The sequence below is a fragment of the Oenanthe melanoleuca genome, chromosome 25, assembly GCF_029582105.1.
Source record: "Oenanthe melanoleuca isolate GR-GAL-2019-014 chromosome 25, OMel1.0, whole genome shotgun sequence".
In the NCBI taxonomy this organism is placed as follows: domain Eukaryota; kingdom Metazoa; phylum Chordata; class Aves; order Passeriformes; family Muscicapidae; genus Oenanthe; species Oenanthe melanoleuca.
In genome coordinates, this window is record NC_079358.1 from 1424028 (window position 1) to 1446946 (window position 22919).

A 22919-nucleotide genomic window follows, 5' to 3' on the forward strand; every position below is an offset into this window, starting at 1 on the left:
CGCTTGGAACCGGGAACGGAACCGGGAACAGCACCGGGACCGGCACCGGGATCGGCACCGGCTCCGGTACCGGCCCCGCCCGGGCCCGGGGGGGTTGGGGATGTTTTGGGGAGGGGGCGGGGCCGCGCGCACGCGCGGAGGGGCGGGGGGGGGGGGGAGGGTCCGGTGTCGCCCACGCGCGTCCCCTCCCCCTCCCGGTGCTGTCCCCGGTGCTGAACTCAGCCCCGCCCCCTCCCGTGTCACCCCCCCCCCTCCACGGTGTCCCCAGCCCGGGGCCACCCCCGCAGTGTCACCCCCTCGGTGTCCCCACCCCGTGTCACCCCTCTCGTGTCGCGGTGTCACCCCCACTCCGTGTCACTTCATGTCTCGGTGTCCCCACTCGTGTCCCCCCCCGTTGTCATGGCAACGAGCCGGTGACAGCCGAGGTGGCACCGACAGAGCCACCCCAACCCCGAGGGTCACACCTGGGGTGGCTTTGGGGACACCCCGTGGTGACATTTTGGGGACACGGGGCTCCCACCCCCAATAATTCACTCAAAACACCCGAATTTGTGTCCTAAAAATTCCATTTTTTTTTTCCACCATGGGAAAACTCCCTTGGGATTTATTCCCAAAATCCTGCGGCTCCCAAAATCTCTGAGACCCCACAAATCTTTGGATCACCCCAAAAAATCCTGGGATCCCCCAAAATCCTGACCCCACAAGTGAGGGGGTTCCCAGAGGAGGAACCCTCCCAAAATTCATCCCAGGGACCCCAAATCCATTCTGTGCATCCCCCCTGGATTTGGGGGTTCAAGGGTCTCACAGGAATTCCACAGCCCCCCCAAAACCTCTGAGACCCCCCCCAAAATTCCACTGAACCCCCTTTTCCAGGGAGCTGCTGCTCCTGGAGCTCCCCACAGGTGAGGAAGGGGGGGACACCCCAAAAAATCCATTCTGGGGACCCCAAATCCATCCCAGGGACCCCAAATCCATCCCAGGTACCCCCCTAGACCAGAGTGGGGCTCGGGGGGATTTTGGGGGTGCTCAGGACAACTGAGCCATGTCCGGGGGTTCCCCAGAGGTGAGGGGGGATCCCAAAGTGGGTGGGACCGACCCCAAATCCTTCCAGGGAGCCACAGATCCATTTTGGGGACCCCAGATCCATTCTGGGAACCCCGGATCCCTCGAGGGGGGACCCCAAATCCCTGAGGGGGGGGTCAGAGGAGCCGCTCCCTGCTGCTCTCCAGCTGCTGCCGCTGCTTCTCCTGCCAGTGCCGGAACCGTTTGGTTTTGGGGCGCATGAACTGCACCACGTCCATGGGAACCCGCACCGTGTCCAGCCCGTTCACCTGGCACCCCAAAACAGCCAGGTCACCCCAAAAACAGCCCAAAACCAGCCCAGAAACAGCCCAAAAACAGCCCAGAACCAGCCTCGGGGCACCACGTCCATGGGAACCCGCACCGTGTCCAGCCCGTTCACCTGGCACCCCAAAACAGCCAGGTCACCCCAAAAAAAAACCAAAACCAGCCCAAAAACAGCCCAGAAACAGCCTCGGGGCACCACGTCCATGGGAACCCGCACCGTGTCCAGCCCGTTCATCTGGCACCCCAAAAACAGCCAGGTCAACCCAAAAACAACACAAGAACACCCCAAAAACACCCAGGTCACCCCAAAACCAGCCCAAAACCAGCCCAAAACCAGCCCAAAAACACCCAGGTTACCCCAAAAACAGCCCAAAAACAGCCCAGAAACAGCCCAGAAACAGCCTCGGGGCACCACGTCCATGGGAACCTGCACCGTGTCCAGCCCGTTCATCTGGCACCCCAAAACAGCCAGGTCACCCCAAAAACAGCCCAAAACCAGCCCAAAAACACCCAGGTCACCCCAAAAACAGCCCCCAACCACCCCAAAAACAGTCAGGTCAACCCAAAACCACCCCAAAAACAGTCTCAGGGCACCACATCCATGGGAACCCGCACCGTGTCCAGCCCGTTCATCTGGCACCCCAAAAACAGCCAGGTCACCCCAAAAAGAGCCCAAAAACACCCCAAAAAGAGCCAGGTCACCCCAAAACCCCCAAAACCAGCCAAAAAACAGCCCCAAAATCAACCTTGGTCACCCCAAAAACAGCCCCAAAAACAGCCCCAGGGCACCATGGCCATGGACACCTGCAATGTGTCCAGCCCGTTCACCTGGCACCCCAAAACAGCCAGGTCACCCCAAAAACACCCCAAAACCAGCCCTGGGCACCCAAAAACACCCCAAAACCAGCCCTGGGCACCCCAAAATCAGCCCTGGGCCCCCCAAAACACCCCAAAACCAGCCCTGCTCACCCCAAAAACCACTGGAGAATCAGTGCTGCTCACCCCCAAAACACCCCAAAACCAGCCCTGGGCCCCCCAAAACACCCCAAAACCAGCCCTGGTCACCCCAACGTGCCCAGCTGGGGGGAGAAGGGGAAGTGGGAGAGGAGAGGGGGGACACTGGGGGGAAATGAGGGGGAATTGAGCGGGAACAAGGGCAGGGGTCCCCTCTGTCCCTCTGTCCCTCTGTCCCCCTGTCCCCCTGTCCCTCTGTCCCTGTCGCTGTCCCCGCCCCCTCACCGTGACGTCACACCAGAAGTGTCCCCAGCGGGTGATGGGCTCCGGGGGCAGGCGCAGGGCGTGGGGGGGCACGAACACCCCGAGCTGCAGGGACAGGACTGGGGTCACCCCAAAATCCTGAGGGTCACCCCCAATCCTGAGGGTCACCCCCAATCCTGAGGGTCACCCCCAAACCCTGGGGGTCACCCCAAAATCCTGAGGGTCACCCCAAATCCTGAGGGTCACCCCAAAATCCTGAGGGTCACCCCAAATCCTGAGGGTCACCCCCAACCCTGAGGGTCACCCTAAATCCAGGGGGTCACCCCAAAATCCTGAGGGTCACCCCAAATCATGAGGGTCACCCCCAATCCTGAGGGTCACCCCAAATCCTGGGGATCACCCCCAAATCCTGGGGATCACCCCCAAATCCTGGGGGTCACCCCAAAATCCTGAGGGTCACCCCAAAACCCTGGGGGTCACCCCAAAATCCTGGGATTTGACCCCAAAACCCTGGAAGAGAGGCAAGGCAGAGCTTCCCAAAGCCTTTGAGAATGACCCCAAATTCCAGGAGTGACCCTAAAACCCAGAAATGACCCCAAAATCTGGGAATGGCCCCAAATCCTGGCAACGGTCCCAAAACCCAGGAATGACCCCAAAACCAAGAAATGACCCCAAAAACAGGGAATGACCCCAATACCAGGGAGTGACCCCAAAACCCAGGAATGACCCCAAAACCAGGGAATGACCCCAAAATCCAGAAATGATCTCAATACCAGGGAGTGACCCCAATACCAGGGAGTGACCCCAAAACCCAGGAATGACCCCAAAACCAGGGAGTGACCCCAATACCAGGGAGTGACCCCAAAACCCAGGAATGACCCCAAAATCCGGGAATGACCCCAAAACCCAGGAATGACCCCAAAACCCAGAAATGATCTCAATACCAGGGAGTGACCCCAAAACCCAGGAATGACCCCAAATCCCAGGGACGACCCCAAATCCCGGGAGCAGGGCTGGCCTGAGTCCCCCAAACCCTTTGGGAATGACCCCAAATCCTGGGATTTGGGGCCTGGGGATCCCAAAAATCCCCAAAATCCCAAAAATCTCCCAACCCCACTCACGTTCTTGAGGAAGTGCCGGGCCACAATGTTGGGGTTCAGCTCCCAGCTCACGTTGTTCTTCATCCCCACCTCGAGCCGGCAGCGCCGCAGGAACTCCAGGGTCTGGGATTTGGGATTTGGGGGAATTCCCAAAATTTGGGGGATCCCAAAAATCCTCAAAAATCCCCAGAAAAATCCCCCAAAAAACCCCAGAAAAATCCTCAGAAAAATCCCCAGAAAAATCCCCCAAAAATCCCCAGAAAAATCCCCCAAAAAACCCCAGAAAAATCCCTCAAAAAACCCCCCAAAATCCCAAAAAAATTCCTAAAAAACACCCCCCCCAAAAAAAAAAAAATCTCCAAAAATCCCCTCAAATATCCTAAAAAATCCCCCTAAAAGTTCCTCCTTCCCAAAAAATGTCCCCAAAAAGATCCCCCAAAAATCTCCCCAAAACTCCCACATCATCAGGGGAATTCCTCAGATTAGGGGAATTTCTGGGATTTGGGGGATCTCAAACATCCCCAAAAAATCCCCCCCAAAATCTCCCAAAATTCCCCAAAAAATTCCCCCAAAAAGTCCCCCAAAATAATGGGAATTCCCAGGATTGGGAGAATTCCTGTCATTTGGGGAATTTGGGATTGGGGAAATTTGGGGGAAAATTGGGATTTGGGGAAAATTGGGATTTGTGGGAATTTGGGATTGGGAGGATTTGAGATTTGGGGAAATTGGGATTTGGGGAAAATTGGGATTTGGGGAATTGGGATTTGGGGAATTTGGGATTTGGGGGATTTGGGATTTGGAAAATTAGGATTTGGGGAATTTGGGATTTGGGGAATTTGGGATTTGGGGTCCCCTTTCACCTTCTGCCCACTCTGGGTCTGGGGTTCCTCCAGCTTCTCCTGCTGAGCCTGGGGGGAAAAATGGGAATGAGGAAAAATGGGGGAAAATGGGATTTAGGAGGGAAAATGGGGAAAAACAGGATTGGGGAGGGGAAATGGGATTGAGCAGGGAAAAGGGGAAAATCTCTTTTTTTTTTTTTTTTTTGATGGCTCTCCCCTCATCCCAAACCCTCCCAGAAAATGCCCCCAAAAAATCCCCCAAAAAGTCCCCCCCAAAAATCCCTCCCAAAACTCACCTAAAAATCTCAAAAAATCCCCCCAAAACACCAGATTTTTTTGGGATGTTTTGGATCCTGACCTGTTCCTGCTGGAGGCTCTGCAGGTTCTCAGGGCTGGGGTACACTGCCCAAAAATCCCCCAAAAATCCCAAAGAAGTCCCCAGATGCCCCAATGCCATTTTTGGGATGCTGACCTGTTCCTGCTGGAGGCTCTGCAGGTTCTCAGGGCTGGGGTACACAACCCAAAAATCCCCCAAAAAAGTCCCCAAGTGCCCCAATGCCATTTTTGGGATGCTGACCTGTTCCTGCTGCAGGCTCTGCAGGTTCTCAGGGCTGGGGTACACTGCCCAAAAATCCCCCAAAAATCCCAAAAAAGTCCCCAAGTGCCCCAATGCCATTTTTGGGATGCTGACCTGTTCCTGCTGGAGGCTCTGCAGGTTCTCAGGGCTGGGGTACACAACCCAAAAATCCCCCAAAAATTCCCAAAAAAGTCCCCAGATGCCCCAATGCCATTTTTGGGATGCTGACCTGTTCCTGCTGCAGGCTCTGCAGGTTCTCAGGGCTGGGGTACACTGCCCAAAAATCCCCCAAAAATCCCAAAAAAGTCCCCAGATGCCCCAGTGCCATTTTTGGGATGCTGACCTGTTCCTGCTGCAGGCTCTGCAGGTTCTCAGGGCTGGGGTACACTGCCCAAAAATCCCCCAAAAATCCCAAAAAAGCCCCCAGATGCCCCAGTGCCATTTTTGGGATGCTGACCTGCTCCTGCTGCAGGCTCTGCAGGTTCTCAGGGCTGGGGTACACTGCCCAAAAATCCCCCAAAAATCCCAAAAAAGTCCCCAAGTGCCCCAGTGCCATTTTTGGGATGCTGACCTGTTCCTGCTGGAAGCTCTGCAGGTTCTCAGGGCTGGGGTACACTGCCCAAAAATCCCCCAAAAAAGTCCCCAGCTGCCCCAATGCCATTTTTGGGATGCTGACCTGTTCCTGCTGGAAGCTCTGCAGGTTCTCAGGGCTGGGGTACACAACCCAAAAATCCCCCCCGAAAATTCCTAAAAAATCCCCCAAAAATCCCAAAAAAGTCCCCAAGTGCCCCAGTGCCATTTTTGGGATGCTGACCTGTTCCTGCTGCAGGCTCTGCAGGTTCTCAGGGCTGGGGTACACTGCCAGCCCCTGGGGCAGCAGCCGGTTCCTGCCCAGGTGTTTGCTCACCCTCACCAGGTCCCCACGGCTGCCCAGGTCTGCAGGGACAGGAAATGGGAAATGGGAATGGGGAATAATGGGATGGGGAATGAAAAATGGGAATGGGAATGGGGAATGGGAATGGGAATGGGGAATGGGGAATGGGGATGGGGATGGGAATGGGAATGGGAATGGGAATGGGAAATGGGGATGGGAATGGGAAAGGGGAATGGGAATGGGAATGGGAAATGGGGATGGGAATGGGAAATGGGGATGGGGAATAGGGAATGGGGAATGGGAATGGGGAATGGGAATGGGGATGGGGAATGGGGATGGGGAATGGGGATGGGAATGGGAATGGGGAATGGGGATGGGAATGGGGATGGGAATGGGGAATAGGGGATGGGAAATAATGAATGGGGAATAGGAATGGGAAATAGGGATGAAAATGGGGAATGGGAATGGGAATGGGAATGGGGAATGGGAATGGGAATGGGGACTGGGAATGGGAATGGGAATGGGGATGGGAATGGGAACGGGAATGGAGAATGGGAACGGGGATGGGAATGGGGAATGGGAATGGGAATGGGAATGGGAATGGGAATGGGAATGGGAATGGGAATGGGGATGGGAATGGGAAATGGGGAATGGGAATGGGAAATGGGGATGGGAATGGGAATGGGAAATGGGGATGGGAATGGGAAAAGGAATGGGGAATGGGAACGGGGATGGGAATGGGGAATGGGAATGGGGAATAGGGAATGGGAAATAATGAATGGGGAATAGGAATGGGAAATAGGGATGGGAATGGGGAATGGGAATGGGGAATGGGGAATGGGAATGGGAAATGGGAATGGGGAATAGGAATGGGAAATAGGGATGGGAATGGGGAATGGGAATGGGGAATGGGGAATGGGAATGGGAAATGGGAATGGGAAATGGGGATGGGAATGGGAAATGGGGATGGGGATGGGGAATGGGGAATTGGAATGGGAAAGGGAATGGGGATTGGGAATGGGGAATGGGGAATGGGGAATGGGAAATGGGAATGGGAAATGGGGATGGGAATGGGAAATGGGGATGGGGATGGGGAATGGGGAATTGGAATGGGAAAGGGAATGGGAATGGGGAATGGGGAATGGGGAATGGGGAATGGGAAATGGGGAATGGGAATGGGAAAGGGAATGGGAATGGGGAATGGGGAATGGGAATGAGGAATGGGGATGGGGAATGGGGATTCGGAGATGGGATGGGGAATGGGGAATGGGGAATGGGGAATGGGGATGGGGATGAGAAAGGGAATGGGAATGGGAATGGGAAATGGGGATGGGGAATAGGGAATGGGAATGGGGAATGGGGAGTGGGAATGGGAAATGGGGATGGGAATGGGGAATTCCTGGAAAGGTCTAGGAAGGCAGAATTGCCAGGAACCACTCATCCCCAGAGGAGAGATAAAACTGGAAAAAAATGGAATAGGGAGATTCCCAGGAATGGCTGGGAATGCAGAATTCCTGGAGGTTCCCAGGAATGGCCAGGAATGCGAAATTCCCAGGGATTCCTGGGAATGCAGAATTCCTGGACATTCCCAGGAATCACCCACCGTGCACAGCCGGGGTTGGCACCAGCTCCATGAAAAGAGACAAAACCGGGAAAGAACGGAAAGGGAGGATTCTTAGGAATGGCTGGGAAGGCAGAATTCCCAAATTCCCAAATTCCCAGGGGTCACTGACCCTGCACGGTGCGGGTCAGCAGCAGCTCCATGTCCCCCCGGGGTTGGTGTTTGCCGTCCCGCACCAGCCGGAACACGCGGTGCCGCCGGGGGTGCAGCCGGGGCGGGGACCCGGCGCGGGCCAGGGGCACCGGCCACACCCGCTCCACCACCACAGAGCCCTATGGAATGTTCCAGAAATTCCCAATGGGAATGACCCAGCCACACCCGCTCCACCACCACAGAGCCCTGCGGAATGTTCCAGAAATTCCCAATGGGAATGACCCAGCCACACCTGCTCCACCACCACAGAGCCCTGTGGAATGTTCCAGAAATTCCCAATGGGAATGACCCAGCCACACCCGCTCCACCACCACAGAGCCCTGCGGAATGTTCCAGAAATTCCCAATGGGAATGACCCAGCCACACCCGCTCCACCACCACAGAGCCCTGTGGAATGTTCCAGAAATTCCCAATGGGAATGACCCAGCCACACCCGCTCCACCACCACAGAGCCCTGTGGAATGTTCCAGAAATTCCCAATGGAACAGGGATAACCCAGCCACACCCGCTCCACCACCACAGAGCCCTGTGGAATGTTCCAGAAATTCCCAAAGGGAATGACCCAGCCACACCCGCTCCACCACCACAGAGCCCTGCGGAATGTTCCAGAAATTCCCAATGGGAACAGGGATAACCCAGCCACACCCGCTCCACCACCACAGAGCCCTGTGGAATGTTCCAGAAATTCCCAATGGGAACTGGGAATGACCCAGCCACACCCGCTCCACCACCACAGAACCCTATGGAATGTTCCAGAAATTCCCAATGGGAATGACCCAGCCACACCCGCTCCACCACCACAGAGCCCTGTGGAATGTTCCAGAAATTCCCAATGGGAATGACCCAGCCACACCCGCTCCACCACCACAGAGCCCTGAGGAATGTTCCAGAAATTCCCAATGGGAATGGGAATGACCCAGCCACACCCGCTCCACCAGCACAGAACCCTGCGGAATGTTCCAGAAATTCCCAAAGGGAATGACCCAGCCACACCCGCTCCACCACCACAGAGCCCTGCGGAATGTTCCAGAAATTCCCAATGGGAACAGGGATAACCCAGCCACACCCGCTCCACCACCACAGAACCCTGCGGAATGTTCCAGAAATTCCCAATGGAACAGGGATAACCCAGCCACACCCGCTCCACCACCACAGAGCCCTGTGGAATGTTCCAGAAATTCCCAATGGGAATGGGAATGACCCAGCCACACCCGCTCCACCAGCACAGAGCCCTGCGGAATGTTCCAGAAATTCCCAATGGGAACTGGGATAACCCAGCCACACCCGCTCCACCACCACAGAGCCCTGCGAAATGTTCCAGAAATTCCCAATGGGAATGACCCAGCCACACCCGCTCCACCACCACAGAGCCCTGTGGAATGTTCCAGAAATTCCCAATGGGAATGACCCAGCCACACCCGCTCCACCACCACAGAGCCCTGAGGAATGTTCCAGAAATTCCCAATGGGAATGGGAATGACCCAGCCACACCCGCTCCACCAGCACAGAACCCTGCGGAATGTTCCAGAAATTCCCAATGGGAACAGGGATAACCCAGCCACACCCGCTCCACCACCACAGAGCCCTGCAGAATGTTCCAGAAATTCCCAATGGAACAGGGATAACCCAGCCACACCCGCTCCACCACCACAGAGCCCTGCGGAATGTTCCAGAAATTCCCAATGGGAATGGGGGTAACATCAGCCACACCCGCTCCACCAGCACAGAGCCCTGCGGAATGTTCCAGAAATTCCCAATGGGAATGACCCAGCCACACCCGCTCCACCAGCACAGAACCCTGTGGAATGTTCCAGAAATTCCCATTGGAACAGGGATAACCCAGCCACACCCGCTCCACCACCACAGAACCCTATGGAATATTCCAGAAATTCCCAATGGGAACAGGGATAACCCAGCCACACCCGCTCCACCACCACAGAACCCTGCGGAATGTTCCAGAAATTCCCAAAGGGAATGACCCAGCCACAATCGCTCCACCAGCACAGAGCCCTGTGGAATGTTCCAGAAATTCCCAATGGGAATGGGAATGACCCAGCCACACCCGCTCCACCACCACAGAGCCCTGCGGAATGTTCCAGAAATTCCCAATGGAACAGGGATAACCCAGCCACACCCGCTCCACCACCACAGAACCCTATGGAATGTTCCAGAAATTCCCAATGGGAATGACCCAGCCACACCCGCTCCACCAGCACAGAGCCCTGCGGAATGTTCCAGAAATTCCCAATGGGAATGACCCAGCCACACCCGCACCACCAGCACAGAGCCCTGAGGAATGTTCCAGAAATTCCCAATGGGAATGACCCAGCCACACCCGCTCCACCACCACAGAGCCCTGCGGAATGTTCCAGAAATTCCCAATGGGAATGACCCAGCCACACCCGCTCCACCACCACAGAGCCCTGCGGAATGTTCCAGAAATTCCCAATGGGAATGACCCAGCCACAATCGCTCCACCAGCACAGAGCCCTGTGGAATGTTCCAGAAATTCCCAATGGGAATGGGAATGACCCAGCCACACCCGCTCCACCACCACAGAGCCCTGCGGAATGTTCCAGAAATTCCCAATGGGAATGGGGATAACCCTGGCCAGATCTGCTCCACCAAAACCAAGCCCTGGGAATGTTCCAGAATGTTCCAGAATAACAACGGGCGGCTATGGGGTCTACAGGTTACAATGGGGGGTTATGGCGTCTCTGAGCGCTATGGGCAGTCATGGGGTCCGGGGTTACAGGTCCTGAGGGGAACCCTAAAGGGGTTATGGGGCCGGTACGGTATAGGGGCTATAGGGTTCTATAACGTGGTTATAGCGCCAGGTACCTTTAGGGACTATAGGGTTCTATAGGGGGGTTATGGGGCCAGGTACAGTATAGGGGCTATAGGGTTCCATAACGGGGTTATGGGGCTGGTATGGTATAGGGGCTATAGGGCTCTATATCGGGGTTATGGCGCTGGGTACATATAGGGGCTATAAGGTTCTATAACAGGGTTATGGGGCCAGGTACATATAGAGGCTATAGGGGTCTAGAAGGGATTTATGGGGCCGGGTACAGTATAGGAGCTATAGGGTTCTATAACGGAGTTATGGGGCCGAGCATATATAGGGGCTATGTAGTTCTATAACGGGGTTTTGGGTCCGTGTACATATAGGGGCTATAAGGTTCTCTAAGAGGGTTGTGAGGCCAGTACAGTATAGGGGCCATAGGGTTCTATATCGGGGTTATGGGGCCGGGTACATATAAGGGCTATAGGGTTCTATAACAGGGTTATGGGGCCGGGCACATATAGGAGCTATGGGGTTCTATAACGGGGTTATGAGGCCGGGTACCTATAAGAGCTATAGGGTTCTATAATGGGGTTATGGGGCCAGTACAGTATAGGGTCTATAGAATTCTATAACAGGGTTATGGGGCCAGGTACATATAGGGGCTATAGGGTTCTACAACAGGGTTATGGGGCCAGGTACATGTAGGGGCTATAGGGTTCTAGAAGGGATTTATGGGGCCGGGTACAGTATAGGAGCTATAGGGTTCTATAACAGAGTTATGGGGCCGAGCATATATAGGGGCTATGTAGTTCTATAACGGGGTTATGGGGCCGGGTACATATAGGGGCTATAAGGTTCTATATCGGGGTTATGGGGCCAGGTACCTTTACCGGCCATAGGGTTCTATAATAGGGTTATGGGGCCCAGTACGGTATAGGGGCTATAGGGTTCTATAACGGGGTTATGGGGCCGGGTACATATAGGGTCTATAGAGTTCTATAACGGGGTTACGGAGCCAGGTACAGTATAGGGGCCATAGGGTTCTATAATGGGTTTATGGGGCCGGGTACATATAAGGGCTATAGGGTTCTATATCGGGGTTATGGCGCTGGGTACATATAGGGGCTATAGGGTTCTATAATGGAGTTATGGGGCCGGGTATGGTATAGGGGCTATAGGGTTCTATAATGGGGTTATGGGGACGGGTACATATAGAGGCTATAGGGTTCTATAAGGGGGTTATGGGGCCAGGTACGGTATAGGGGCCATAGGGTTCTATATCGGGGTTATGGGGCCGGGTACCTACAGGGGCTACAGGGTTCTATAACAGGCTTATGGGGCCGGGTACATATAGGGGCTATAGGGTTCTATATCGGGGTTATGGGGCCGGGTACATATAGGGGCTATAGGGTTCTATATCGGGGTTATGGGGCCAGGTACGGTATAGGGGCCATAGGGTTCTATATAACGGTTATGGGGCCGGGTACCTACAAGAGCTATAGGGTTCTATAATGGGGTTATGGGGCCGGGTACGATATAACTGCTATAGGGTTTTATATCGGGTTTATGAGGCTGGCTCAGGGCCCGTCCCGCCGCCCCCGGTACCGCCCCCGGTACCGACCCCCGGCCCACTCCCGGCTTCCCCCCAGTCCCAGGACCCCTCCGCCCTGGCTCAAGGCCCATCCCCGGTACCGCCCCCACCATTCCCGGTTCCCCTCCCTCACCGAGCCATGGCTCAGGCTCAGGGCCCGGCTCAGCACCCGTCCCGCCGCCCCCGGGGCCAACATGGCGGCGCCGTTCCCTCACGGTGCGAGCCCGGTGCTGCCCGCACTGCGCCTGCGCGGGACACCATGCAAGGACCCCAGCGGGGCTGCAAGCGGCGCGCCTGCGCCGCACCCTATGCAAGGACCCCAGCGGGGCTGCCTCGTCGCGCCTGCGCCGGACCCTATGCAAGGACCCCAGCGGGGCTGCAAGCGGCGCGCCTGCGCCGCACCCTATGCAAGGACCCCAGCGGGGCTGCCTCGTCGCGCCTGCGCCGGACCCTATGCAAGGACCCCAGCGGGGCTGCCGCGTCGCGCCTGCGCCCGGTTCACGCCAGCTTGGGACGGAGCGCTGAGAAATCTTCAACTTTATTAACTCAGAACAACAAATAGTGCAACGGAACCGCAAAACAAGGCGAGGGAACCGGGAACTCCCGGTAACGGAAATGTCGTGTCCCGACAAGAGGCACAAGCGGAGATCCCCGCGATTTGTCGGTGCGGGCTCCCGGAGGGGACTGCACGTGCTGGTGGCACCGGGAGCTGCTCGGGGTCACCGCGATGGGGGCACCGGGAGCTTGGGGCACCTCCACTGGGTCACCGGGAGCTTCTCCAGGTCACCTCGAGGGTGGCACCGGGAGCAGCTCCCGGTCACCGGGCACAGGCAGCTTCAGGTGACCGTGACGGCGTCCCCGGGCACGGCGGCGGCTGCGGGAACAGGGAGGGGTCAGGGGGGTCCCAGCACCGGGATACACGGGAACGGTGTCACCAGCACGGTGTCACCGGAAGCCCCGGGCTCACCGGGCAGGCTGAGGCAGGACGGGGTCCCGGGGCTGTCCCCGGGGCTCTGCATGGTCCCAGGCTCCACCGGGCTCGGGATGGAGGCACAGCCGAGATTGTCCTGCTGGGGAATGCGGGGTGAGCCTCCCGGGACACCGGGAGTGAGCACATCCCAGAGGGGACACCGGGACACCGGGAGTGAGCACACCCCAGAGGGGACACCGGGAGTGAGCACACCCCAGAGGGGACACCGGGACACCGGGAGTGAGCACATCCCAGAGGGGACACCGGGAGTGAGCACATCCCAGAGGGGACACGGGGACACCGGGAGTGAGCACACCCCAGAGGGGACACCGGGAGTGAGCACACCCCAGAGGGGACACCGGGACACCGGGGGTGAGCACACCCCAGAGGGGACACCGGGACACCGGGGGTGAGCACATCCCAGAGGGGACACCGGGACCAGACTCGCCCTGGAACAGGACACAGGGACCGGCCACGCCCCAGAGGGGACACCGGGAGTGGCCACGCCCCGGGAGGGGACACGGGGACACCGGGAGCAGCTCACCGGGGGCTCCTCGGGGGGCACGGGCACCGCGTAGCCCAAACGCACCAGCTCTGCTCCCACGTCCAGGCTCTGTGGGGACAGATGGAATGGGGACAGGGACAGCAGGAATGGGACAGGGACAGAGGGAATAGGGACAGGGGCAGCAGGGACAGAGGGAATGGGGACAGGGACAGCAGGGACAGGGGGAATGGGACAGGGACAGTGGGAATGGGGACAGGGACAGCAGGGACAGCAGGAATGGGACAGGGACAGCAAGGGGCTCAGGGAATGCTGGGAATTGGAGTGAGGGGACAAGTGGGGACCCACCTGGCTGTGGCACAGGGAACACCAGGAATGGGGACACCTGGGAACACCTGGGGACACTGGGGGGCAACTGGGGACCCAGCTGGCCATGGAGAGGGGACTGGTGGGAATGGGGACAGTGGACATTGGAGGGTCATCTGTTTGTGGTGCAGGGAACAGCAGGAATGGGGACACTTGGGGACACCTGGGGACAGTCAGGGACATATCTGGCCATGGAGCAGGGAACAGCAGGAATGGGGACAGTCAGGGACACCTGGGGACAGTCAGGGACATATCTGGCCATGGAGCAGGGAACACCAGGAATGGGGACATACACCAGGGGACACAGGGGACACAGGGGACACACCTGTCCGTGGCGCTGGGTGAAGAGCTGCACGCTGGGCCGGGGGCAGGGCCCCCCCTGGCTGTAGCTGCAGATCCGGGCCACCAGCGGCGTCCACTGCGCGCAGTGCGTCAGGCGGTCAAACTCGTCCAGAGCCGCCTCGGGCCAGCTGTCCCCTGCCACAGGGGACACTGTGTGTCACCAGGGGACAGGGTGTGCCACCAGGGCCAGCTGTCCCCTGCCACAGGGGACACTGTGTCACCAGGGGACAGGGTCACCTGGGCCAGCTGTCCCCTGCCACAGGGGGACACTGTGTCACCAGGGCCAGCTGTCCCCTGCCACAGGGGACACTGTGTCACCCGTGGACAGGGTCACCAGGGCCAGCTGTCCCCTGCCACAGGGGACACTGTGTCACCAGGGGACAGGGTCACCTGGGCCAGCTGTCCCCTGCCACAGGGGACACTGTGTCACCAGGGGACAGTGTCACCAGGGCCAGCTGTCCCCTGCCACAGGGGGACACTGTGTGTCACCAGGGGACAGTGTCACCAGGGCCAGCTGTCCCCTGTGACAGCAGGGACACTGTGTGTCACCAGGGCCAGCTGTCCCCTGGGACAGCAGTGACACACACCAGGGGGCAGTGTCACCACAGGGGAGGGGATGGGGCTGTGTCACCCCTAGGAGGGGACAGGCCATGTGCCACCCCCATGTGCCACCCCCAGGAGGGGACAGGGCCATGTGCCACTCCCGTGTGCCACCCCCAGGCGGGGACACGGCCGTGTGCCACCCCCAAGTGCCACCCCAGGAGGGGACAGGGCCATGTCCCACCCCCATGTGCCACCCCCAGGAGGGGACAGGGCCGTGTGCCACCCCCATGAGGGGACAGGGCTGTGTCCCACCCCCATGTGCCACCCCCAGGAGGGGACAGGGCTGTGTGCCATCCCCATGAGGGGACAGGGCCGTGTCCCACCCCCATGTGCCACCCCCAGGAGGGGACAGGGCCGTGTGCCACCCCCGCTCACCGCTGGGGACAACCCCGGCCAGGCTGCACTCGATGGCCTGGAAGGGCAGGCTCAGGAAGTCGCTCCTGCAAGGACACAGGTGAGGGCGCTCCCAGGTGACACAGGGGACATTTCCCTGGCAGTGTCCCCCCCTGGCACACCTGAGGGCCCGCAGAGCCTCGGGGGGGGCCTGGCCGTTGTCCCCAAAGTCCACGTAGTAGAGCTCCAGGTGGCCGCTGTCCAGCGCCCCCAGCACGCGCGCGCGGTACCACTCGCCATCGTCCAGGTACGGGGCGGCCACGATGGAGCCGGGGTGCACGGAGAGGGGAGGGACCTGGGGACAGGGGACACTCAGGGACATGACATGGGGACACTCAGGGACATGGGACAGTCAGGGACATGGGACATGGGAGGGACATGGGGACACGGGGGCAGTCAGGGACATGGGGACAGGGGACATGGGAGGGACATGGGACAGTCAGGGACATGGGACATGGGAGGGACATGGGGACACGGGGGCAGTCAGGGACCTGGGGACAGGGGACACTCAGGGACATGACATGGGGACACTCAGGGACAGGGGACAGTCAGGGACATGGGGACAGTCAGGGGGACATGGGACAGGGGACAGTCAGGGGACACTGGAGGGACCTGGGGACATGGGGACAGTCAGGGACATGGGGACAGTGAGGGGGACACTGGAGGGGACAGTCAGGGGACATGGGAGGGACATGGGGACAGTCAGGGACATGGGACAGGGGACAGTCAGGGACATGGGGGCACAGCACTGGGACAGGAGGGGACACAGGATGGGAGTAAGGGGCATGGAGGGGACACAGGATGGGGGTAAGGGACATGGTGGGGACAGTGCTGGGAGAGGAGGGACATGGGGGGACACAGATGACACTGAGGTGACAGAGGTGACACAGGGACTCACGGGGGCGCTGCTCTGGTAGAAGTGCCCCATCTCAGCTGTCAGCTTGTCCAGTGCTGGGACACAGAGGGACATGGGGGGACACAGGGGACAGAAGTGACACAGAGGTGACACAGAGGTGACACAGGGACTCACGGGGGCGCTGCTCTGGTAGAAGTGCCCCATCTCAGCTGTCAGCTTGTCCAGCTGCAGGCTGCGGGTGCCCAGCAGTTGGATCCAGAAGTGCCCGGGGCTCTCGGCGGCCGACACGTAAACGTCCAGGTGCTCGTCCGCAGGGAAGCTGAAATCCGGGCTGGGCACTGTGGGGAGCCCCAGATCCACAGAGATCACCCCCAAATCCATCCCAAATCCACAGAAATCACCCCCAAATCCATCCCAAATCCACAGAGATCACCCCGAAATCCCACCAGGATAGCCACAGCATGGGGAGCCCCAAATCCACAGAGATCACCCCCAAATCCATCCCAAATCCACAGAGGTCATCCCAAAATCCATCCCAAATCCACAGAGGTCACCCCAAAATCCCACAGAAATCACCCCAAAATCCCACCAGGATAGCCACAGCATGGGGAGCCCCAAATCCACAGAGATCACCCCCAAATCCATCCCAAATCCACAGAGGTCATCCCAAAATCCATCCCAAATCCACAGAGGTCACCCCAAATCCCACAGAAATCACCCCAAAATCCCACCAGGATAGCCACAGCATGGGGAACCCCAAATCCACAGAGATCACCCCCAAATCCATCCCAAATCCACAGAGGTCATCCCAAAATCCATCCCAAATCCACAGAGGTCACCCCGAAATCCCACAGAAATCACCCCAAAATCCCACCAGGATAGCCACAGCATGGGGAGCCCCAAATCCACAGAGATCACCCCAAAATCCATCCCAAATCTACAGAGGTCATCCCAAAATCCATCCCAAATCCACAGAGGTCACCCCAAAATCCCACAGAAATCACCCCAAAATCCCACCAGGATAGCCACAGCATGGGGAGCCCCAAATCCACAGAGATCACCCCAAAATCCATCCCAAATCCACAGAGGTCACCCAAAATCCATCCCAAATCCACAGAGATCACCCCCAAATCCACAGAGGTCACCCCGAAATCCCACAGAAATCACCCCAAAATCCCACCAGGATAGCCACAGCATGAGGAGCCCCAAATCCACAGAGATCACCCCCAAATCCATCCCAAATCCACAGAGGTCACCCCGAAATCCCACAGAAATCACCCCAAAATCCCACCAGGATAGCCACAGCATGGGGAGCCCCAAATCCAGAGAGATCACCCCCAAATCCATCCCAAATCCACAGAGGTCACCCTGAAATCCCACAGAAATCACCCCAAAATCCATCCCAAAAATCCCACCGGGAGAGGCACGGGATAGAGAGAATCCCAAAAAAATCCCTGTGGGAATGGCACGGGAGAGCCACAGGATGGAAAGAATCCCGAAAAATCCCTTCGGGAAAGGCACGGGAGAGAGAGAATCGCCAAAAACCCCACCGGGAAAGGCACGGGAGCGATGAAGCGAACCCTCAAACCCCTCCCCGCAGCCCGGCCCTCCCACCAAACCCCTCCCCGGCGCGATTCTCACCCTCAAACTTAGGAACGGGCGGCTCCTCCGGCGGCGGGCTCGGCTGCAGCCCCTCGCTCCCCGCCGCCGCTGCTCCGGTACCGGCTCCCGGCGCCCAAAGCCCGTCCCAGCACTCTTGCCAGCGCTCGGGGGCTGCGGGGGCTGCGGGGGCTGCGGGGGCTCTGTGGGCTGGGGGGATCGGCCCCGGGGGCTCCTCCCGCCGGTTGCCCAGGGGCTGCTTCCGAGGGCAGCGAGCGGCTGCCGCCTGCGCCAGCTCTCGGCGGAACGCTTTGTCCTCTGACAGCTTCTCCAGAATCAGCTTCTGTGGATCCAGCGCAGCAATAAAGAACAATTCTTGGCCACCGTGACTCGTCTGAATAAGCCCAGGTCGTGCTTAGTATTGTATGCACCAACCAAACTGTATTTAGCTGGTTTTTCTCCATATTTTACTGCCTAGCTGTTTGTGTTGGGTTGGTGTGGCCAGAAATGTGGATTCTGTCCCCATCTGTTAAACCATCTGATCTCCTGGCACACATTATCTGCTCATGGGCCAGCTTTAAACCAGCTGGGCAATCATCTTTATCTTCCCACAGCCCATCCTCCCTCCAGGAGATATCTCCTGTTCATGGCCAGTGAGTCCCAGTCATGACTGATAAAATTCCATCATCCCACTGGGAGATGCTCCAGCCAGGGGAGGAGCCAAGCCTTTCCTACCCAGATAAAAACTGAGATTTGGGACAGCAAGTTTCCATCTTTCCACTGGATTCCAGAGGAAAACCAGACCTTTCCACATCATCCCTGGAGCTTCAGAGGAAACTGCACCTTCTCCAGGAGCACTGCTCCAGCTGAACCACATCTGCCCCTGCAGGAGGATGCAGCCACCATTGAATGGGACTGTGCCAACACCCTGACTGACTGACGGGTGTCAGCTTGGATTCTGACTCTGGCAGGGTTTGGGATTGTTCTGTGTAATACTGTATTTCTATTTTAATTTTCCTAGTGAAGAACTGTTATTCCTAATTCCCATATCTTTGCCTGAGAGCCCCTTAATTTCAAAATTATAATAATTTGGAGGGAGGGGGTTTACATTCTGCAATTCAAAGAGAAGCTCCTGCCTTCATTGGCAGACACCTGTCCTTCAAACCAGGACACTGTTTTTCTCCATATTTTACTGCCTAGCTGTTTTTCTACATATTTTGCTGTTTTTTCACACAGTTTTTTTCCTGCATTTTTCTGTTTAAACCGAGTTTATAACAAGTGCACAAAATGAGCCGGTTTTAAGAGTTTTTCTGCAACTTGTTAAAACCCTTCAAAACCACTAAAATTGTGCTAAATCGAAAAAAAAAACCTAAAAACAAACAAACAAACAAACAAACAAAAAAAAAAACAAAAAACCAAAAACTAAAAAAAAAAAAAAAAATTAAAAAAAAAAACAAAATAAAAATAAACAGCAAAGTCCTAAACCGCAAACAACCATCGTACCTAAAAAAACTCGTGCAAAACGGGTGAACACCATAAAAGCATCAATTAAAAAAATGTGTAATCATACAAACAGTGGCCTTAAAATGAACAGCAGACAATACCTTGGCTGCCTCCACCTCTTTTCGAGTCCCCAGCAGGCGAATGAGGCGCAGAGGGGCCAGACTGGCCTCGGGCTCGTGGCCGCACTCCACGCGCGCTCCCGAGCTCCGGCAGATACCCCGCACGGTCTCCCCGCCCCGACCTGGGGGAAACGGGGACAAGGAGGGGTGGAGGGAGAGATGAGAGGGGGTTTGGGGGGATTTGGGGGTGATTTGGGGGTGATTTGGGGAGGGGAGTGAGGCTTAGGGGAAGGGGAGGGTCTGGGGGCGGGAAGGGAGTCTGGGGGATGCAGGGGCGGGAAGGGAGTTTGGGATTTGGGAAAGGGAGTTTGGGATTTGGGAAAAGGGTGGGAAGGGAGTTTGGGATTTGGGAAAGGGAGTTTGGGATTTGGGAAGGGAGTTTGGGATTTGGGAAGGGAGTTTGGGATTTGGGAAAAGGAGTGGGAAGGGAGTCTGGGATGTTGGGAAGGGAGTTTGGGATGTTAGGAAGGGAGTTTGGGATGTTGGGAAGGGAGTTTGGGATTTGGGAATTGGGATTTGGGAAAAGGGTGGGAAGGGAGTCTGGGATGTTGGGAAGGGAGTTTGGGATGTTAGGAAGGGAGTTTGGGATGTTGGGAAGGGAGTTTGGGATGTTGGGAAGGGAGTTTGGGATTTGGGAAAGGGAGTCTGGGATTTGGGAAAGGGAGTCTGGGATTTGGGAAAGGGAGTTTGGGATTTGGGAAAAGGGTGGGAAGGGAGTCTGGGATTTGGGAAGGGAGTTTGGGATTTGGGAAAGGGAGTTTGGGATTTGGGAAAAGGGTGGGAAGGGAGTCTGGGATGTTGGGAAGGGAGTTTGGGATGTTGGGAAAGGAGTCTGGGATTTGGGAAAAAGGTGGGAAGGGAGTCTGGGATGTTGGGAAGGGAGTCTGGGATGGTGGGAAGGGAGTCTGGGATGTTGGGAAGGGAGTCTGGGATGGTGGGAAGGGAGTCTGGGATGTTGGGAAGGGAGTTTGGGATTTGGGAAAGGGAGTCTGTTCTGGGATGTTGGGAAGGGAATCTGGAATTTGGGAAAAGGATTTTGGGATGCTAGGAAAGGGCTGGGAAGGGAGTGTGGGATACTGGGAAAGAGAGTCCAGGATGTTGGGAAAGGAGTTTGGGGGATGCAAGGGTGGGAGGAGAGTGTGGAATGTTGGGAAAGGAAGTCTGGGATACTGAGAAAGGAGTCTGGGATTTGGGAAGGGAGTTTGGGATGTTGGGAAAGGGAGTTTGGGATGTTGGGAAGGGGAGTTTGGCATTTGGGAAGGGAGTCTGGGATGCTGGGAAAGGGATAGAAAAGGAGTCTGGGATGTTGGGAAAGGGGTGGCTGTGGAAGGTTCCCCCCAGGATTTGGGGCTGTTTCCCCCATGTTTCGGGGTGTCTGTACCGATGATCCTGCTCTCTGGGGCACACACAGCTGCTCAGTACCCTGGGATTGAGGGTTCCCCAAGGATTTGGGGTGTCCCTGTGTCTGTGGAAGTCGCCCCCAGATTTTGGGGTGCCTGTACCGATGATCCTGCTCTCTGGGGCACACACAGCTGCTCAGCACCCTGGGATTGAGGGTTCCCCAAGGATTTGGGGTGTCTATGGAAGTTCCCCCTCAGATTTTGGGGTGTCCCTGTGTCTATGGAAGTCCCCCCCAGGTTTCGGGGTGCCTGTACCGATGATCCTGCCCTCTGGGGCACACACAGCTGCTCAGTACCCTGGGATTGAGGGTTCCCCAAGGATTTGGGGTGTCTATGGAAGTTCCCCCTCAGATTTTGGGGTGTCCCTGTGTCTATGGAAGCCCCCCCAGGTTTCGGGGTGCCCGTACCGATGATCCTGCCCACGGCTCTCTGAGGCACGCGCAGCTGCTCGGCCACGGGCGCGCTGTCGGCCACGATCCTCAGCACGGCCGCCCTGGCCCGGCACACCTGGCCCGGCGAGCCCGAGATCTGCACCAGCGACTGGCTCCCCTCCTCCTCCTCCTTCTCCTCCTCCTCCTCCACCTCGATCTGCGCTCCCGTCTCTTGCCTCAGCTGCGGGCACACGGGGGGCGGAGCGGGCAGTCCTGGTGACCAGTGTTCCCAGTGACCGCTCCCAGTGTTCCCAGTGACCGCTCCCGGTGTTCCCAGTGACCCCTCCCGGTGCTCCCGGCGATCCCTCCCAGCGCTCCCCGTGATCCCTCCTAGGGCTCCCAGTGACATCTCCCGGTGCTCCAGGTGCTCCCGGTGTCCCCTCCCGGTGTTCCCGGTGTTCCCGGTGTCCCCGGTGTTCCGGTGCCCCCTCCCGGCCGCACCCACCTGGTTGATAGTAGCTCCTCGGCGGCCGATCAGCGATTTCAGCGCACTGCGGGGCACCCGCACCCCCACCTCCAGCCCCTCGTCCGCCACCACCGTCACCTGCACCTCTGAGAGGACAGTGGGGACAGGGCTGTGTCCCCAAAGGGTCCCCGGGGGGCGCGGAGGGGGCAGGACCCACCCCCGGGGGGGGTGTTACAGACAGGAATTCCCAGTGGGAAAAGTGACTCCACTTCCCAGGGGGTCCTCACAGGGTGTCCAAAGGGACAGGAATGGACTGGGACCCCTCCCTGGGGGGGGTTACAATGGAAATCTCAGAGGGAAAAGTGACTCTGACAGATTCCTCCTGTCCCCAGAGCGTCCCCCAGAGAGTTCCAGGGCAGTCACAAAGGGACAGGGACATCCCTGCGGAGGTCACAAGAGAATTCCCAGTGGGAAAAGCGACTCCAGCAGGTCACAAGGGAATTCCCAAAAGTGACTCCCACACCTCCCCCTCCCCACGGAGGAGCCCCGCGGGAGCTCGCGGGGTGCTCAGGGGAGGTCAGGCCCCGGTACGGGGCCCCGCACCCACCTCGGCTCTCCCGGTAGCGCTGGTACAGGATGAAGAGCACGATGGCACCGGCCGGGACTCCAAAGAGCAGGGCGGCTTTCTGCACGGTGCTCAGGCAGTTCCAGCAGCCGCGTTCCGCCATGGCCGGCTGCGGACGGGAGTTACCGGGAGCTGCCCGGGGCCCGGGGATTACCCGGCAGTCTCCCCCCGCCCGTACCCTCACGGAGGCCCAGGGCCCGGCGCACCGGCAGCGCAGCCCCCGCAGCCACCTCGGGAGGTCTCACGGTACCTGCAGGCGCCGGAGCCACCCCTCAGCCCCGCAGCGCCCCCGGCTCGGCCCGGCCGGGCCCCGAAAGGCGCCGGTTCGGGCCCGCCGTCCTTCAGGCCCGGCCCGGTTCGGGCCCGATGCGGCCGCGGTGCCACCGCCTCCCGCGCCCCGCCGCTGGCCCCGCCTCCTCCCGCTCTCCACCAATCATATCGCTGCTCCTCCCCTCTCAGCCAATCACAGCGCAGCTCCGCACAGCGTCTACCCAATCAGCGCCTGCGGAGCAGCGGCCAATCCCCGCCAGGCCTCCCACAGGGGAGGGCGGGAAATAACGGGAATAAAGCAGCCAATCAGCGGCGGGTAACGAGAGTGAACCAATCAGAGAGCGGGAAAATACGAATGTCCGCCCTCTAGTTTGACTGACAGCCACAGGAGCCTATAGCGGCCCGGAGCGGGCGGCGGGGCGGGGC

The 22919-nt window shown here is 58.1% G+C and overlaps 2 protein-coding genes across 5 annotated transcripts; both read right to left on the bottom strand.

Annotated features, from left to right (window-relative positions):
• Positions 1–548: 548 nt before the first annotated feature.
• On the bottom strand, positions 549–12474 carry MRPL9 (mitochondrial ribosomal protein L9). Of its 2 annotated transcripts, XM_056511043.1 has the most exons (8): positions 12451–12474; positions 12242–12402; positions 7689–7848; positions 5896–6017; positions 4526–4573; positions 3687–3788; positions 2587–2670; positions 549–1331 (listed from the first exon to the last, which is right to left on the bottom strand). In XM_056511043.1, the coding sequence occupies exons 2-8, from the start codon at positions 12302–12304 to the stop codon at positions 1200–1202; spliced, it is 711 nt and encodes a 236-aa protein (XP_056367018.1). In that variant the 5' UTR covers positions 12305–12402; positions 12451–12474; the 3' UTR covers positions 549–1199. The 2 variants fall into 2 exon arrangements, with proteins under 2 accessions (XP_056367018.1, XP_056367019.1); XM_056511044.1 differs by lacking the exons at positions 549–1331; positions 12451–12474 and adding an exon at positions 2080–2175 and having other exon boundaries at positions 12242–12372.
• Positions 12475–12628: 154 nt separating this feature from the next.
• Positions 12629–22620, bottom strand: TDRKH (tudor and KH domain containing). 3 transcript variants are annotated; one of them, XM_056510961.1, is made up of 13 exons: positions 22474–22620; positions 22206–22332; positions 21638–21744; positions 21169–21373; positions 19344–19483; positions 17782–18082; positions 16315–16478; positions 15407–15579; positions 15267–15331; positions 14272–14423; positions 13623–13691; positions 13076–13178; positions 12629–12982 (listed from the first exon to the last, which is right to left on the bottom strand). In XM_056510961.1, exons 2-13 carry the CDS (start codon positions 22324–22326, stop codon positions 12945–12947), a joined length of 1638 nt encoding a protein of 545 aa, XP_056366936.1. In that variant the 5' UTR covers positions 22327–22332; positions 22474–22620; the 3' UTR covers positions 12629–12944. The 3 variants fall into 3 exon arrangements, with proteins under 3 accessions (XP_056366936.1, XP_056366935.1, XP_056366934.1); XM_056510960.1 differs by having other exon boundaries at positions 13076–13175; positions 17782–18133; XM_056510959.1 differs by having other exon boundaries at positions 17782–18133.
• Positions 22621–22919: the final 299 nt, after the last annotated feature.

Bases quoted from the DNA above. Each gene is read 5' to 3' on its own strand.
- MRPL9 (XM_056511043.1), bottom strand. From the start codon at position 12,304: ATGTTGGCCCCGGGGGCGGCGGGACGGGTGCTGAGCCGGGCCCTGAGC. The intron at 6,018-7,688 runs GTCAGTGACCCC...CTGTCCCTGCAG, and splicing joins GCTGACCCGCACCGTGCAGG to ACCTGGGCAGCCGTGGGGAC. The intron at 3,789-4,525 runs GTGAAAGGGGAC...CCCAAATCCCAG, and splicing joins AGACCCAGAGTGGGCAGAAG to ACCCTGGAGTTCCTGCGGCG.
- TDRKH (XM_056510959.1), bottom strand. From the start codon at position 22,326: ATGGCGGAACGCGGCTGCTGGAACTGCCTGAGCACCGTGCAGAAAGCC. The intron at 19,484-21,168 runs GTACGGGCACCC...CGTTTCCCCCAG, and splicing joins AGCCGTGGGCAGGATCATCG to GTCGGGGCGGGGAGACCGTG. The intron at 12,983-13,075 runs GTGAGCCCGGGG...CTGTTCCCGCAG, and splicing joins GTCCTGCCTCAGCCTGCCCG to CCGCCGCCGTGCCCGGGGAC.